The sequence below is a fragment of the Triticum urartu genome, chromosome 4A (assembly GCF_056163025.1).
Source record: "Triticum urartu cultivar PI428250 chromosome 4A, HENAU_Tu73, whole genome shotgun sequence".
Taxonomy (NCBI): Eukaryota; Viridiplantae; Streptophyta; class Magnoliopsida; order Poales; family Poaceae; genus Triticum; species Triticum urartu.
In genome coordinates, this window is record NC_141876.1 from 281,775,812 (window position 1) to 281,794,625 (window position 18,814).

At 48.8% G+C, this 18,814-nt stretch overlaps 2 protein-coding genes across 2 annotated transcripts in view; one reads left to right on the top strand and one right to left on the bottom strand.

Moving 5' to 3' along the window:
- The window catches only part of LOC125551629 (SNARE associated Golgi protein family), a 29,872-nt gene that overhangs the window by 5,350 nt on the left and 5,708 nt on the right, over nt 1-18,814 (bottom strand).
- On the top strand, nt 4,958-6,321 carry LOC147975605 (uncharacterized). The gene is made up of 2 exons (XM_087519384.1): nt 4,958-5,216; nt 5,294-6,321. Exons 1-2 carry the CDS (start codon nt 4,958-4,960, stop codon nt 6,319-6,321), a joined length of 1,287 nt encoding a protein of 428 aa, XP_087375510.1.

Genomic DNA, 18,814 nt, shown 5'->3' on the forward strand with positions numbered 1-18,814 from the left:
AAGACCATGAAGCAGCTAGGAACATTGGACGAGAAGGCGAGGAACCGGAGCAAGAGAAGGAGCTGCCAGAAAGCTACAGCTCTCGGACGTCCGACGATCACCGGACGGCCGACGATCTCCGGACGTCCAACGCCTGCAGACTTCACCAGCCAGAACAACTACAGACAAAGGCCAAGTCTACAGCGCCCGAACGACCGACCCCGACCGGAAATCCGACGCTACCGGACCAGAGCCAAAACGTCGAAAGTCCGGCCTCCTCCGGACGACCGGACACTCGCGAGCGACCGGACGACCGATACCCGTCGGACGCCTATCTGCGCACAGCTTCAGGCCCGAGGCCCATGTACCCGTTTCGCCCCTCACTTAACCCTTCGTGGCTCTAGACTATATATACTCCTCAACCTCCACCATTTTAGGGTGAGCATTGGTTTAGCTCATTTTGTGAGATAGAGTTGTGCTCATCCACTTGACACTTTCTCCATCGAAGACCACGGCCTTACGGAGAAGATCCCCAAGTGGATTCAAGACCCCTCACGGGAAGACCTTCAAGACCTCCTTCTAAGGGGATGAACTAGTTACTGTATCTTTCCTTTGTTGTCTTTGGATCTTTGTGACCTCGTGTGTGTATGGATCCAGCACATGTGTGATCGTATCTTGTTGATTTGAGTGTTTCCTCTCGTTCCCCTCGTGTTTTCCTCCTTATGTTCTTCGTGTTCGTCGTGGGAATCCCCTCCATTCGTGAAGATCGGCCTAGATCGGGTTAGCCCCGCATCATATGGTATCATGAGCCATGGTTGATCACAAATTTGGATCCCCTACCCCCGTTTTCTGCGTTGTCGAGACACGCGATCGAGCGAGGAAGATTAGAGAGAGCGATGAACACGAACGAGAGAGAGTCAGTTTTGTGCTGCCACCAACTGCGCAGCGTTTTCTGTTGATTGCTTCTGTTTTATCAAAGTATAACGATAAAAGAGCTAACTAACTCCTGGTCAGCTGGTATGTGATCCGAGACGGCCGCGCCATCCCACGGCCACGTCCACAACCGCTGCTAACCAGGAGGATCCAAGAGAGAACGTGCAATGAGCACTTCTCCTACTCTACGTGCATGCATGGGTCACATCAGATCGGATGTGCCACTTATTCTAACAGAAAACACAAAGAAAGAAAAGGCAGCCATGAGATTAGCTAGGCCTAACATTTCACCCCCTTAACCTCATGTCCCAATGCTGATCACCCCAAGCCTCTGCCTCATCTCAATGAAACGAACACGCCCGAGTGCCTTGGTCGATGCATCAACTAGTTGGTCTTGAGTCCCCACATGATCGATCTCCACTTGTCCCTTCTCCATGCAATCTCTGACAAAATGGAACTTCACATCTACTCCCTCCGTTCCAAATTACTTGTCGCAAGTAAGGATGTATCTAGATGTATTTTAGTTCTAGATACATCCATTTCTGTGATGAGTAATTTGGAACGGAGGGAGTATATGTTTGCTTCTATCATGATGGATTGGGTTCTTGCTCAAAGCAATCGCTGATTTATTGTCCACCAACAGTCTGAATTTTGCTGGTGAGACCCCTGTCATATCTTCCAGCGCCCGGCTTAGCCACAACCCCTGGCATGTCGCAACAGCTATGGCCACATACTCCGCCTCACAAGAAGAAAGGACAACAATTTTCTGCTTCTGAGAACTCCAAGTGATCAGGTTCTTGCCAAGAAAGAAGACATGTCCAGAGGTGCTCTTGTGATCGCCGGTGTCGCCGGCGTGATCACTATCACTGAACCCAAGCAACTTGGCACTGTCCCGACCTCTCTTGTAGTTGCATCCATGGTGCATGGTGCCTTTGATGTACCTCAGAATTTGTTTGACTGCCGCACAATGGTGTGTGCTAGGTTTCTCCATGAAACGGCTGACCATACCCACCGAGTGTGCTATGTCAAGCCATGTGTTCACAAGATAACGCAGGCTTCCGATCACTTTGCAATACAGAGTGGCGTCAAATGGCTCTCCGCTGTCTTCTTTCTTCAGTTTGAGATGGCACTCCATCGGAGTGTGACACCCATTGCAACTTGCCATGTTTGCCATCTCTAAGATCTTCCCAGCATAGCTCTTCTGACTGAGCATGATGCCGCTGCTGTTCTGCTCCACTTCAATTCCTAAGTACTCCCTCCATTCACTTTTGTAAGTCATTTCAGACAACTCAAAATGGGCTGTTTTGTACATTGTCTGAAATGTCTTCAAGGTCTTATAAAAGTGAACAGAGGGAGTAGTAGCTTAGCAGTCCAAGATCACTCATTTTGAATAGTTGTTGCATCTGGATCTTGAAAGAGTTTATGGCTGCTGCATTTGTGCCAGTTATGATCAAATCATCCACATAAACACCCACCAGCAGATACGAGTGCGCGTCACCACGTCGGTAGACGGCGTGTTCCAGCGGACTGCGTGTGAAGCCGAGAGCAGCCAGCGACTCGTCCAGCTTCACGTACCAATCACGCGGAGCCTGATGCAATCCGTACAGCGCCTTGTGGAGTCGCAGTACACTATCCTCCTTGCCGGCGACCTTGTACCCCGGTGGCTGAGCGACGTATACCTCTTCACGGAGATCACCATTCAGAAAGGCAGATTTCACGTCCATATGATGGACCTCCCAGCCGGAGTGTGCCGTATTGTTTCCATGCGAGCTACGGGAGCAAAAACCTCCTCAAAATCCAACCCCTGGCGATGGACATATCCCTTGGCGACGAGGCGGGCTTTATGCTTGATGATGTTGCCCGCCGGATCACGCTTGACGCGGTATACCCACTTCAGCCCGATCGCCTTGTGTCCGGCCTGGAGCTTAGCTAGCTCCCAAGTTTTGTTGTCAATGATCGACTGCATCTCAACATCCATGGCACCCTTCCATGCCTTGCTTGCAAGCGCTTCGTCCACGCCTCGTGGCTCCTTGGCGCTGAAGAGACAGCGCACTAGCAGTCAGCGCTCGAACTGTTTGCGCACCGCCTGGTCCTCGGTCTCCTCCAGCACACTCGTGAAACGCCGGTAACGAACCGGCTGCCCGGTTGGCACATCGCACCTGTAGTCGTGGGACTGAGGCATGTCCCAGCCGGCCCTCGGCGAGTCCGTGGGTGTCACCGGCTCGGACTGCGACGACTCGGGCGTGTCTGTCGATGGCGTGGCGACTGCAGGTGACCGCAGTGTCCCCAAGGCTGGTGTAGAGGGTGTCGCCGCGCTTCGAGGAGTGACCGGCGGGGTTGTCGACCCACTGTCAATCTCCTGGACACCGTTGTCCATGGTGTATACCACGGTAAATGTCGCCAGCGCCACGGTGACTGCGCTCGTGCCCGGGGTGCTCCAAGCCCATGGCCTGCTCTCCTCAAAAACAATGTCACGAGTTACCTGGACTTTCTTCGTTGCTGGATCATACGCTCGGTACGCCTTGGAGCCCTTCTCATAGCCAACGAACACCATCGTCGTCAACCGGTCGCTCAATTTGGTGATGTCGGGGCCGACGCGCTTGATGTGAACCGTGCACCCAAAAGTGCGCAACTGCTGCACGTTGGGTTTACGGCCGTGCCACGCCTCGTAGGGCGTGACATCCTCTAGGCTCCAGGTCGGCGCGTGGTTCAGCAGATAGACGGTCGTCCTCGCTGCCTCTGCCCAGAAGAACGCCGGCATGCCCATGCTCTTCATCAGGCATCGGGCCATCTCCACTACAGTCTGATTGCGGCGTTCGACGACTCCGTTTTGCTGCGGTGAGTATGGTGCAGTGCTGAAGTGCTTGATGCCGTTCTGATCGCAGTACTCACTGAACTCTGTGGAGTTGAACTCGCCGCCGTGGTCCGATCTAAATGCACGCAGCTTGCATTTTCCGTCAGCTTCGACCAAGGCATGGATCCTTTTGAAGCGTGGGTACGCCTCGTCCTTGGACTTCAGTAGTTCTAGCCACATGTAGCGACTATGATCATCAACCACAAGCAAGTAATACTTGTTACCTCCTGGAGTCGTCGGTGTGATCGGCCCGCACAAGTCTGTGTGCACGAGCTCCAGGCCGCGTTCGGCTCGGTACGCCGTGGTCTGTGGAAACGGCGCTCGGTGTTGCTTCCCAAGAGCGCAACCATCGCAGTACTCCTCAACCCGATCGATCACGGGCATGCCGCGCACGAGCTGCTTGGAGGACATGGTTCGAAGCGCGCGGAAGTGCAGATGCCCCATGCGCACGTGCCACCTCCAGGGCGCGTCATCCCCTTGTGCCATCAAGCACGCTGGCGCGTCGATGGTGAGCGCGCCGGTGTATAGCCTGCCATGACGCCGTCAGCGATGCTTATGATGCAGCCCGCCTCGTCTAGCTGCCCCACGAACACGATGTTGGTGTTAGAGTTATATTATAAGTCATGTACCCCTTTGTATTTATCCCGTTATATAAGGGGTTTCCTGCATATGTTTCACATCTGTACATGTATATATATCGGCCTATGGCCTCATGGGAATACAAGTTGCATATTCCTAACATGGTATTAGAGCTAGGTTAACTTTTTTTGCACGCTGCAACTCGTGCGATTGATCCGTCTCTCCTCCCGATAGAGGCCGCAGCCTCGATCTCCTTGTCCCGCTCGGATCCCGTCCTGGATCGGATCGGGCCTCCTCTCCCGTTCTCGATCCTATAAGGATCGCTCGCAGCCCCTCCCCCGATCGATCGCTCGCAGCCCCTCCCCCGATCGAGAAGGACGCTCCCGCTCGAGCTCGCCCTTGTTCCGACTCGCACAGGCCCTGCTAGATCCCGCCGCTGCCTCCAGCTGCCAGCCACCCCTTGGTCTGGATCGACCGCCTGCTGCTCCCCCGATCCCGTCCTGTTGCCGATTGGAAGCTGGTGGTCTCGTCCCTGCTGCTCTCGTCGGATTCTGCTGATTTTGGATCTCTGCTAAAAAAACAAAAAAAAGAAAGAAAAGAAAAAAAAAAGATATGTCTGCTGCATCAGGCTATGTTGCTGTCCCTCGCTGTCCGGTGATTTTCGATGGTACTAACTACACCGAGTTCACTGGCTTTATGCGCATTCACATGTGTGGCATTCGTCTCTGGGGTGTTCTTTCTGGCAAGGTCTGCTGTCCGCCACGTCCGGTTCCTCCGGTGGCCCCTACTCTGCCGACTCCACTGGTTCTTGCTCCGGATGCTAATCAGGCCGCCAAGGATGCGGCTAAGCTTGCTGATGAGGCTGCTGATCGTGCTTATGATGAGAAGGTTTTGGCTTATGAGGAGGCTCTTCAGATTTATCATGGTGCTCTGTCTGCTTACACCCAGTGGCTGCTGATCGTGCTTATGATGAGAAGGTTTTGGCTTATGAGGAGGCTCTTCAGATTTATCATGGTGCTTTGTCTGCTTACACCCAGTGGCTTGATGATGATGCTCGTGCTGCTGCTATTCTCACTGCTAGTGTTCTGCCTCAGTTTGCTTCTGAGTTTCTGGGTCTTCCTACTGTCTTTGAGATGTGGACCCGTCTTCGTCAGCGCTATCAGCCCTCTGGTGATGCCTTATACCTTTCTGTGGTCCGTCAGGAGCATGCTCTTCAGCAGGGTGACTCTACTGTTGATGACTTCTATGCACAGAGTTCTGCTATCTGGCGCCAGCTTGATTCTCTCCACAGTGCTGGTTGTCGTACCTGCCCCTGTTGCCAGGCTGTCCAGGCCAATTTGGAGTTTCATCACGTCTATGAGTTCCTGTCTCGGCTCCGTAAGGAGTTTGAGCCCCGGCGTGCTCAGTTGTTTGCTCGTGGCCGTATTTCTCTCATGGAGGCGCTTTCTGAGATTCGTGCTGAGGAGACTCGCTTACGTGGTGCTGGTTTGCTGGAGGTTCCCTCTGTGCTCGCTACTCGTGCTCCTACGCCACCTGTTGCACCGACCCCTTCTCGCTCGAGTGCTCCGCCGCTCTTGCCCACTCCTTCTGGAGGCTCAGGTCGCCCCCGTCCACATTGCGACTACTGCAACAATGATGGTCATCTTGAGTCTCAGTGCTACACGAAGAAGAAACACCTTCGCAAGGCGCGATCATCATCTTCAGGGACTTCGTCATCTACCTCGACAGCTTCAGCCATTACTTTGACTGAGCAGGATATTCTAAGACTTAAGCGTCTGCTCGCGGCTTCAGGTTCTTCCTCGACGGGTACTGCTGGTTCTGTGACTGATGCTTCCCGCACTGAGCAATCACCCTCTACACAGTCAGGTACATCCCCATGGGTTCTGGACTCTGGAGCTTCTTTTCATGTCTTCTCATTCTTCCATTTTGTCCTCTCTTCGCTCGCTGGATTCTCCTGTTCATGTCCTCACTGCTGATGGTACTCCACTTTCTGTCGTTAGTAGAGGCACTCTTACCACTCCTTACTCTGTTCCTGATGTTGCTCATGTTCCTCGACTCACCATGAATCTGTTTTCTGCTGGTCAACTTACTGATTCTGGTTGTCGCGTCATCCTTGACGTTGACTCTTGTTCTGTCCAAGACCGTCGCACGCACACTCTTGTTGGGGCTGGCCCTCGCCGCCGTGATTCTCAGGGTCTTTGGGAGTTGGACTGGCTTCATGTTCCTTCTGCTGCCACCACTATCGCCAGTTCCTCCGCTTCAGTCGCCTCTGTTACTGGTTCCTTCAAGCAGTGGCATCATCGACTTGGTCATCTGTGTGGTTCTCGGTTGTCGTCTTTAGTTCGTCGAGGCCTTCTGGGGTCTGTCTCAAGAGATGTCTCTTTAGAGTGTCAGGGTTGTCGTCTTGGCAAGCAGATTCAGTTACCATATTCACATAGTGAGTCAGTGTCTAAGCGTCCTTTTGATTTAGTCCATTCTGATGTATGGGGTCCGGCTCCTTTCGCTTCCAAAGGTGGTCATAAATACTATATTATTTTCATAGATGACTTCTCTCGTTACACATGGCTTTATTTCATGACTTCTCGTAGTGAGGTGTTGTCTATTTATAAGCGTTTTGCTGCCATGGTTCATACTCGGTTCTCTTCACCCATTCGTGTTCTTCGTGCTGACTCTGCTGGCGAGTATATCTCTAAGATGTTGCGTGGTGTTCTTGCTGAGGAAGGCACTCTCTCTTAATTCTCTTGTCCTGGTGCTCATGCTCAGAATGGTGTGGCTGAGCGAAAGCATCGTCATCTTCTTGAGACGGCTCGTGCATTGCTGATTACTGCCTCTCTCCCGCCTCATTTTTGGGCTGAGGCCGTCTCCACCTCCACCTATCTTATCAATCTCCAGCCTTCCGCTGCTCTACAGGGTGGTGTTCCTTTCGAGCGTCTTTTTGATCGTTCTCCCGATTATTCGATGCTTCGCTTGTTTGGTTGTGTTTGCTATGTTCTTCTTGCCCCTCGCGAACGCACCAAACTGACCGCTCAGTCTGTTGAGTGTGTCTTTTTAGGCTACAGTGATGAGCATAAGGGCTATCGTTGTTGGGATCCTATCGGTCGTCGGATGCGTATATCTCGAGACGTGACTTTTGATGAGTCTCGTCCCTTCTACCCACGCCCATCTTCCTCGACCTTTTCAGTGGAGGATATCTCTTTCCTCACTTTTCCTGACTCACCTATCACCCCCGTCGAGCCTGTGCCTATTCGTTCCGCTCCCTCTGCTTCTCCACCTCTAGTCGATTTGATGCCACCATCTTCCACGGTCTCCTCATCTAGCATGTCACCGGATTCTACACCTTCATCTCCGGTGACTTCTTCGTCGCCACCCCTCGATTCTACCTTAGCGATTCCTCCTTCTATTGTTCCATCTTTTCCTCAGTATTACACTCGTCGTTCACGTCCTGTGGATGCCTCCATGGATGTGTCGTCATCTTCCTCTCAGCCTACTTATGGCTTGCGTTCTCGTCCTCGTCCGCCTGTTGATCGCTTTGGATTTCCCACCGCTAGTGCTGCTGTTCTTGAGCCGACTTCTTATCGTCAGGCTGTTGTTCATCCTGAATGGCAGTTTGCGATGGCAGAGGAGATTGCTGCTCTTGAACGCACTGGTACCTGGGATCTTGTTTCCCTTCCTCCCGGAGTCCGTCACATCACTTGTAAGTGGGTCTACAAGGTTAAGACTCGCTCCGATGGTTCTCTTGAGCGTCACAAAGCTCGTCTTGTGGCTCGTGGTTTTCAGCAGGAGCATGGTCGTGATTATGACGAGACTTTTGCTCCTGTGGCACATATGACCACTGTTCGTACACTTCTTGCCGTTGCCTCTGCACGCCACTGGTCTATATCTCAGCTTGATGTTAAGAATGCTTTTCTTAATGGTGAGCTGCGTGAGGAGGTGGACATGCAGCCACCACCTGGGTATTCTGTTCCTGATGGCATGGTCTGTCGTCTTCGTCGCTCTCTCTATGGCCTTAAGCAAGCCCCCCGTGCCTGGTTTGAGCGTTTTGCCTCTGTGGTCACTGCTGCTGGTTTTTCAGCAAGTGCTCATGATCCAGCATTGTTTATTCACCTTTCTCCTCGTGGTCGGACTCTTCTTCTTCTCTATGTTGATGACATGGTCATCACTGGGGATGACCCCGAGTATATTGCCTTTGTAAAGGCCCGTCTTAGTGAGCAGTTTCTTATGTCTGATCTTGGCCCTCTTTGCTACTTTCTTGGGATTGAAGTCTCTTCTACCTCTGATGGCTTTTTTATATCCCAGGAAAAGTATATCCAGGATCTTCTTGCTCGTGCTGCTCTTATTGACGAACGCATTGTTGAGACTCCTATGGAGCTCAATGTTCACCTCCGTGCTACTGATGGTGATCCCCTCCCTGACCCGACGCGTTATCGCCATCTTGTTGGCAGTCTTGTCTATCTAGCCGTCACTCGTCCGGATATCTCTTATCCGGTTCATATTCTGAGTCAGTTCGTCTCCGCTCCCACATCGGTCCACTATAGTCATCTCCTTCGTGTTCTCCGATATCTTCGGGGCACAATCTCTCACCGTCTATTCTTTCCTCGCTCCGGTTCTTTACAGCTTCAGGCTTATTCGGATGCTACGTGGGCTAGTGATCCTTCAGATCGCCGTTCACTTTCTGCTTACTGTGTTTTTCTTGGTGGTTCTCTCATTGCCTGGAAGACGAAGAAACAGATTGCAGTTTCCCGTTCGAGTGCCGAGGCTGAGTTGCGAGCAATGGCTCTTTTGACGGCAGAGGTGACTTGGTTACGGTGGTTACTTCAGGATTTTGGTGTTTCTGTCACTACACCGACTCCGCTCTTATCTGACAGTACGGGTGCTATTAGCATTGCGCGTGATCCTGTGAAGCATGAGCTCACCAAGCATATTGGTGTTGATGCTTTCTATGTACGCGTTGGTGTGCAGGATCAGGTTATTGCTCTTCAGTATGTGCCTTCCGAGTTACAGTTGGCGGATTTCCTGACGAAGGCCCAGACTAGAGCACAACATGGCTTTTATCTCGTGAGTTTGAGGGGGGGTGTTAAGAGTTATATTATAAGTCATGTACCCCTTTGTATTTATCCCGTTATATAAGGGGTTTCCTGCATATGTTTCACATCTGTACATGTATATATATCGGCCTATGGCCTCATGGGAATACAAGTTGCATATTCCTAACAGTTGGTGCGCAAACTTGGGATGTAGAAGACGTCGGTGAGTGCGCGCTGACCGCCGCCCTGGCAGCGAAATACCACACTGCCGCGCCCCGTATGGCCACGACGGAGCCATCGCCGAACTTCACCAAGCCGTGTACGGTTTCATCGAGCGACGAGAAGATGTGTCTGTCACCCGTCATGTGGTTACTGACCCCGATGTCGAAGAACCACACCCCATCCGGCGAGGGGACTGGCATGACCTTCTCATTGAGATACACCTCTTGAGGCGCCACTAGCTGTGTCAAGTCAACGCGGGTGACCACGGCCATGTAAAGCCCCTGATCATGCTCGGCGCCAGCTTGTACAAGGTTGGCATGCTCCTGCTTGCCCTTCTGGTCCTCGTCCTTGAGCCGAGTCCTGCACTCCTTTTTCCAATGCCCAGGCTTGTTGCAATAGTGGCACTTGCCCTTTTTCTTCCCGCCGGAGCCACCCGCGCCCGCGTTCCCCGGCACAGGCTTGCCACCGTCTTGAGACTTGTTCTTCCCCGGCGACTTGTTCTTGCTGTTGCCGCCGGATGATGGCCCGCCGGAGCCGAGCTGCCGCTCGCGTGCGTCCCACTCAACGGAGGAGTACATGAGGCGCGCGCCAGACTGCGTTGTGTCGTCCAGATCGCAGTGATCTTCACACGCCGACAAGCGCCCGGTGAGCTCTTCAATCGACATGGTTTTGAGGTCGATGAGGGCCTCGATCGCCATCGCCATCTGCCGGTACTTGCGCGGCACGACGTGGAGGAACTTTTGGACGGCCTTGTGCTCCGTCACCGGGTCGCCATACAGCTCGAGATCGGAGACGAGGCCGGAGAGCCGCAGCGCGAAGTCTTCGACGGACTCACCGTCCTTGAAACGGAGCTCTTCAAACTCCCGGCGGCGCACCTAGTCCTTGGCCTCGCGCGTGCTGGTTGCCCATCCGGAGAGTCTTGATTGTCTCCCAGGCCTTCTTGGCCGTGTCCTTGGCGGCCAGCACTTGGATCATCTTCGGTGGCATGCCGGTGAGGATGATCTGCACGCGCGCCGGTCGTCGTGCTCGTCAGCGGCGTCCTCGGTCACCGCGGACCAGACACGGGCGACCTGCAACTTGACTTGCATGACAAGAGACCACTCCATGTAGTTTGTGCGGGTGAGGACCATGGATGACGAAGAGGTCTCGCTCTCCCGCACAACCCGCTCGACGATGCGGAGCTCGTCGCTGTCGGCGCGCCACGGGTGCTGTGGATAGTGGTGTCTTCGGCGACGACTTCGTCCCGCTCTTGTTCTTCTCCTCAGAATCGGTGTCAGGCATGGTACGCCGCAGATCGGACACCGCCAGCCACCGGAGAGTGGATCAAACACCACGTAGCTCTGATGCCAATTGTCGTTGTCGAGACACGCGATCGAGCAACGAAGATCAAAAAGAGAGCGATGAACACGAACGAGAGAGAGAGAGTCAGTTTTGTGCTGCCACCAACTGCGCAGCGTTTTCTGTTGATTGCTTCTGTTTTATCAAAGTACAACGATAAAGGGGCTAACTAACTCTTGGTCAGCTGGTATGTGATCCGAGACGGCCGCGCCATCCCACGGCCACGTCCACAACAGCTACTAACCAGGAGGATCCAAGAGAGAACGTGCAATGAGCACTTCTCCTACTCTACGTGCATGCATGGGTCACATCAGACCGCATGTGCCACTTATTCTAATAGAAAACACAAAGAAAGAAAAGGCAGCCAGATTAGCTAGGCCTAACATTTTCTAGCCTAATTTTGCTTTGTTCTTGCCTAATTTCGAGAATCCCCACCAAAAATAGCCTCAAATTTTTTTGTTATTTGTTGGTTTGGTGAAGTTTTGTTGATTTTGATCCATGGATTTGCCCCACTTTTCATCCACGAAATCTCCTCAATTTTGCCCTCAAAATCATCAATTTCCGCCCAAAATCGCGTCCCGAATCTCGGATCTCGAGTTGACCCCGACCCACCGGACGACCGACATCTACCGGACGTCCAGAGCCTCCTGAACCACCGGACATCCGAAACTTTCCGGACGACCGGTGCCACCCAACAAAAAGGAAGTACCGAATTTTCAGAGCTTCCGGACGTCCGTCCACCGGACATCCGACACTTACCGGACTCTGTAGATATTGACTTCGGCTGATTATTTTTTCGGCCATAACTAATTCATCCGAATTCGGATTTTGACGTTCTTTAGCTCGTTTTGAAGCTCTTGACATCATCCTTCCCACAAAAATACTACCTCCATCATTTGACTCCATCAAATTTTTGGAACTTTGGCATCTTTGCCTAGGGCCTCCACCACATCATCCGCTATACCACCACCGACTTCTGCAACCTAACCCTTTTTTATCCCCATTGCATTTGTGGTTGCTTGTGTAGTGATTCGAGTCTCCTAAGGTGTTTCGGCTACTTGGGGACGGTGACTTCTTCATCAACCACCACCATAACTTCCTCATAACCTCGCCCATCATACACTTCCCCAACTTCACCCAATTTTGTTTGCATTGTGGTTCGTGTCTCCTAAGGTGTTTCGGCTACTTAGGGACGGTGACTTCAACTCCGACTCGCATAACCCATCATTGCATTTCCGCAATCCCTTTGAGCTTCCGAACACCACCACCGCTTTCCGCTACCACCATTTGACTTTTGCCTTTAGATTTTGAGTTCACAGTTTTTTCGTTTCCTAAGGTGTTTCGGCTAATTAGAAACGGTTCTACATCAAGAACACCGCCACTCATCATCGCCACGAACGGTAACCTCGACGACATCATTGTACATTCTCCTTGCAATTGCATTGTTAACCCCAAGCCATCTTTGCGTAACTTTTCTATGGAGACTAGCCATTTGAGTATTGTCGGGCCACGCTACTTGTGCACTTTGATCATCGAGACGCATCTCCCATTGCGTGCATATCTCATTGTATCATTTATTGTGTCACAAGATTGTTCCCGCATATACACAATTGCTATCTTGGTTTGTGCAATGCGCATAGTGGCCATACAAAAAAAAGAAGTCGTTGCATTTTTGTCTCTTATAGGTTGTGCACAAGTGTCATATCCGCCTATTGAGCAATCATGCTAGCGTCTCTCTAGAGTTGTGCAACAAGAACATTTTCCGTGTATTCCACATTTTGAGCTCATTCCTTGGTTGCACGACCCCATTTATCTATCCGTGTGTGTGTTTCCGTGTGCCACATATTGCTATTGGTCTACTTGTTTCACTTGCGAATTTATGAATCTCTTTCAACATTATTGACTCTTGCTAACATTTTGTATCAAATTGTTGTGTCACTATCCTCACCAAGCTCCACCAAAAGCTTTACTTGTGTAGGTGTGAGAATTGACAAGATCCGGTACCAATTGTGCTATTTCCTTGATACATTATTGAGTGATCATTGATTCATCTTCAACATCGGGTAAGGTACATTGGCCTAGTTCTTCTCTTTCTTCCACTCACATTTGCTTGAGTCTTGTGATGGATAGGCGGAGCATTTCATCTCCAGTCTTCGACGACATCTACGGCACGAACAACTCCAACACCAACACTAGCCACTTCGGACTACAACGAGCAATGCAAGGCATCAAGAACATCGCCACCGACTTACGACATTCCAAAGCAAGGAGAAGGGACTACTTCGCCGACACGTTCGACTACCACAAGAAAAGGATGGACAAACACATGGAGGAAATCCGACAAATGTTGTCCGACTACATGTCTTCTTCCCCTTCATCATCTTCAAGGCGGCGGCGAGCGAGTCGCAAATCTTTGGAGCTATGATGGACGATATTGCACCCCCCCACATGGTACCATCAAGTTGATGAAGCTATTGACCAAGTGTCAATTTTTGCAACCTCACCTACCACACATGAGTGGAGCTCTTAAGGTAACATAGGTGATGGTACTTCTCTTGTCCCACTAGTGGACTATCTTGCAAATGATTGCTTGCATGATGATGACCACCTTATGGATTCATCGCATACTATGTCTTGTTTCGATATACCACCCATTTATGATGAATATGGTGATGAGCATGTTGACTTGACTTGCTGTGATGCTATGCTCCATAGGATATCATGTAAAATTCTATTGGTCACATTATGTTTGATAATCCTTTAAACTTGTCAAATGCTATGAGTGAGATCTCCCATATTGTATTTCAATCTCAACATAGTAACTATGCATGCCCCAATAAAATCAAACATATTTGCACTTATGGCATAGATGACGAGATAATGGTCATTAGCTTTTGTTTTTCATGCGATGATATTGCCATGCTTCCTTTACATGATTTGCGCAATTCATCTACTATAACCATGCCATGATCACATAGAACCAAATATGTTTTGTTTCGGATGTTGTCAATATTCTCCATGTGATGTTTTCATTAATGCTCATGAGGAGACCCCATAGTTTCCTCATACATATTAGAAGATTTTGATACATTCCATACTTTGCATGATTCCCATGATAGTGTACACCATATGCATTCCATGAATAAAAATGCTCTACATATTTCTCATGATGCATTACACAATTTGAGTCTCCATTATGCTATACATAATAACAAACCTCTCCTCATGCATGTCATTTATTTGAGCATTGAATATTTTGTTCTAACCAACACATGCACATGCGCATCATAATGGATGATGTGTACGTATACCACGCACACACAATTTTTCCTTTGTCTTTGTTTTGTGTAGGTACTTATGAACACTCGTCAACCTCACAATCCCATAAGTTGACGAAACGAGCTCTTGAGAGCAACAATAATTTGAGATCCTGTGAATTGTCCTTCATGTTAAATGTATATGTGGATTGCACTAGTCCTTTCCATCAGTTCGGACTTTTGGTTGTGTTGGCTAGTGCATGAAGCTTAACATGGTATCGGAGCTAAGGTCCTGGCTTTTGCAATTTATTAAAAATTGCTGGTAGCCCCCCTTTGTGTCCACGTAGAGGCCTCTTGAGTCATACGTGAGTTTCGCGCGCCGGCGCTCTCTTCCGGTTGCACGTGTTGACTTGTCTTCCCCGTCACACGTGAGAGGGGGTGTTACAGTATATGTGGATTGCACTAGTCCTTTCCATTAGTTCGGACTTTTGGTTGTGTTGGCTAGTGCATAAAGCTTAACACTTCACACCGTTCCCTTCGCGCAAGGACTACGCGCATCTCTTTTACTTGGCGCTCACACGGCTATGGGCTATATATCACTTGCTACTTTATGTACATCATACCATGTTCACTTTGCATGTTATGCCTCTTTTATATGCTTTTGACATGCAATTGTGACCCTTACTTGCATTTTACCATGATTCACCATTATACTACTTCTATGTGTATTTGCATGCTTGATGAAGATCCTTGTTGCTATTGCCATGTTTACCATGTGCCACATGCTATTGTTGATTCTTGTGTTGGAAGAGTCATGATGTTCCATTGCTATTTACATAGGACTTCTTGTCAATACAATGATGATACTTTACTCATATCTTGCTTTCATACTTGTGCCATGTCATGTGCATTATGTATGCCCGCTATTTGCACGCATGACATGTTCGCCATGATTCCTTCTAGTATGTTACATCTTGGCACTACTAGCTTGCATGACTTGTTTAATATGATCACTTGCTTTGTCGCATCACCCATTATACATAAGTGCTCATTGCATTGGGTTGATAGCGTATATATACATGCCTCTCACTTGATTTATCTTGATCATTGTCTCTTGTCTCCATTAGTTGTCTCTCTCATATCCACTTGTAGTGAGTGCAACAATAACATGCTTATTGATATTGGAGACTTGGACACCTTATTTGTGAAGCATGCTTGTTTAATTGAGCCTAATGTCTTCTGTTGTAGTCACATCATATGCTTTCATACCATGCCACATCTTGTACTTTCTTATGATAAGAATGATGAAAACACTTGTTGGGTATTTCACCAATCGAATGTAGGTTTTGCATTTCCGCTAACCTCATTTGTTTTTTTGAGTGTTTGTCATGTTCTTTCGTTTTGGAGAATTCGCAAGATAGTACCATCACAAGACATATTGGTTATGTGAAGGCGTACATGATGTGCGACACCAACATTTTCAAGAAGCTACTAAAGGTGAACTCCTTCACTTTGAGCCATCCTCAAATACGCATATTGGATGGATCATTCTTTCATTGTTGTCTCCTTGTCTACATGATACATCTATTGGATGGAGGACCGACATTGGAGATGAACCCTTTGGATCTTCAAGTTGAGGCGTGCCCGGACTTAGTGGATGCACCACCAGACCACCACTTATGCCACTTAGTCGGATCTTTCCCGGGAGGGGGGGGGGGAGATGATGCGAACCATCCTATGGTCATCCCCATGTACACTACGACTACTCCCCATGACCCAGGGAGACATAAGACGAGACCTCAAGCATACGCCATTGGACACAAGGTTAACTCGCTCCTCTCCGAACCTTCACTTTCCACATGTGAGACATGGCTACTACCTCAAATGTATGTGCTATGCATGATCGGGAACCTAGAGAAAGACCATGAAGCAGCTAGGAGCATTGTACGAGAAGGCGAGAAATCGGAGCAAGAGAAGGAGCTGCCAGAAAGCTACAGCTCTCAGACGTCCGACGATCACCAGACGGCCTACGATCTCCGGACGTCCGACGCCTGGAGACTTCACCAGCCAGAACAACTACAGCCGAAGGCCAAGTCTACAGCGCCCGAACGACCACCAAACACCGGACGTCCGACACTCATCAGCGCCTGGACGTCCGACACTCATCAACGCCCGGACGACCGACCCCGACCGGAAATCCGGCGCTACCGGACCAGAGCCAAAACGTCGAAAGTCCGGCCTCCTCCGAAAGACTGGACCCTCGCAAGCGACCGGACGACCGACACCCGTCGGACGTCCGACGCCTGTCTGCGCACAACTTCTGACTCGAGGCCCATGTACCCGTTTCGCCCCTCACTTACCCCTTCGTGACTCTACACTATATATACTTCTCCACCTCCACCATTTTAGGGTTAGCATTGGTTTATCTCATTTTGTGAGATAGAGTTGTGCTCATCCACTTGACACTTTCTCCATCGGAGACCACGGCCTCTACGAAGATCCCCAAGTGGATTCAAGACCCCTCACGGGAAGACCTTCAAGACCTCCTTCTAAGGGGATGAACTAGTTACCGTGTATCTTTCCTTTGTTGTCTTTGGATCTTTGTGACCTCTTGTGTGTACGGATCTAGCACATGTGTGATCGTATCTTGTTGATTTGAGTGTTTCCTCTCGTTCCCCTCGTGTTCGTCGTGGGAATCCCCTCCATTCGTGAAAGATCGACCTAGATCAGGTTAGCCCCGCATCAAAGTGGAAGAAATGATGCATTAGAGTTTCCTTCGGGGTGGAGTGCACATCAAGCAGTTAAAATTATCCTCAATTATTCTGTAATGTGTGTGTTTCAGCATATTCCTGGTATTCAGCCTATCAACCATCAAAAGCCACACAAAAACTTTCCACTTCATATTTCAGCTGGACTTCCAAATCCATAGGAACACTTAGGGTGTGTTTGGTAGCATGTATGGACCTAGCCTAGTTGTTCTCATGTCATACATGCTGAGTGTAGACATGCTGAGTCCATGCAGTTGCTGTTGTTTGGCAGTGATGTATGCGTTGAGACATGCTGAGCTGAGATTTTGTTTGGTAGCCTGCATGTGTTTAGACATGCTGAACAATTTCAAATTCTGAATATATTTTTTGAATGATGAACAAAATCGAAAAAATCTCAACACAAATTTAAACATATTTTGAAAATTTAAATAAAATTTGATATTCTAAACTTTTTTGGAAAATTAAAATAAATTTTGAAATTCTTTTTTTAATTTGAACATATTTGAAATTACGAGTTTTTTTTGAAAATTTAAACAAAATTTGAAAATTTTATAAAAAAATAAAATTCTATTTTTTTCAAAATTCAAACAAATTTTGATTTCCTTTTGAAATTCCGAACATTTACAATTTTTTTAGAAAAATTGAAATTTCAAATATTTATTGAAAATTCAAACAAATTTTGAAATTATGATTTTTTTTGAAAATTTAAACAATTTTGAAATTCAAACTTTTCATTTTTTCTGAAATTCTAAGGTTTTTCGAAAATTTAAACAAATTTTGAAATTCTGATTCTTTTTGAAAAAATAAACATATCTGGACGTGGTCTGGTCGGTGGGGACGAGTGTCAGGGCCAGCATAGCTGCCTCGATGCACCCTGTCTGGGGTGCATGAGATGAGCATGGCTGAGGGCACTTTTATGCATCAGATGAGCATAGCTCAGATGAGCCCATGCACCCTACCAAACAAGCAAAAGTGGGTCGGATTGGGAACTTTTGCCCTCATGCACCCTCCATGCACCCTACCAAACACACCCTTAATCTGCCTGAGCACCATTGAAGCAACAGGAGTACAACCTTGTAGAAGAAAATGATTTTCCCCAAATGCATATCTAGACATCATGATTCTCACTGCTAGGGTTGACCTGTGCACTCAGGTCCTGAAGATGCTGAACCTCTTGCCTGGCCTGCAGGAAAAGAGGGGCCTGCAAGGAAAGAGGTAGGTGAAAAATCTCACTTACAGTGTTTGCTGAGAGCATGTCCAGAACAAATATATCCTCAGCCCTAGCAAAAGAGTAGGCTCTGGGGTGTGAGTCAGAAGCATATCATCTTGCCACAAGTCTTTCCAGAAAAGGACAATATAACCATTGCCAACATCCACTTTAGTGACTCCTCTATAGTCATCAGGTAATTAAGACACATCTCTCCACCAAGACGAGCTAGCATGTGGTATTTTATCCTCGTAATACGTTGCCCAGATGAGTTGCAGCCAAGGCACGTCCTCTCTGTTATACTCCCTCCGTTCCAAATTACTCGTCGTAAAAATGGATGTATCTAGAACTAAAATACATCTAGATACATCCATACCTGTGACAAATAATTCAGAATGGAGGGAGTAGAATTTATGTAGGTATTTGAGCAACAACCCCTGATTCTGTATTTTGATGTTGATAACTCCCTAGACTATCGTTATCTTTGGGTTGACACACCACATCCCAGGCAGCAAGAGACTTACATTTCATTCCATCACCAGTTTTCTTTCTCTAGAGGCATCAACTTGTCCAAATGCTCAACTATTCTTGGTTGTACTGAGAGTACACATCGCATAAATGGCCAAGGAGGTAAGCACCGAGTTCATCAAAGT

Coding starts and splice junctions, on each gene's coding strand:
- LOC147975605 (XM_087519384.1), top strand. CDS start 4,958: ATGTCTGCTGCATCAGGCTATGTTGCTGTCCCTCGCTGTCCGGTGATT. Junction 5,217..5,293: donor TGCTGATGAGGCTGCTGATC/GTGCTTATGATG, acceptor GCTTACACCCAG/TGGCTGCTGATCGTGCTTAT.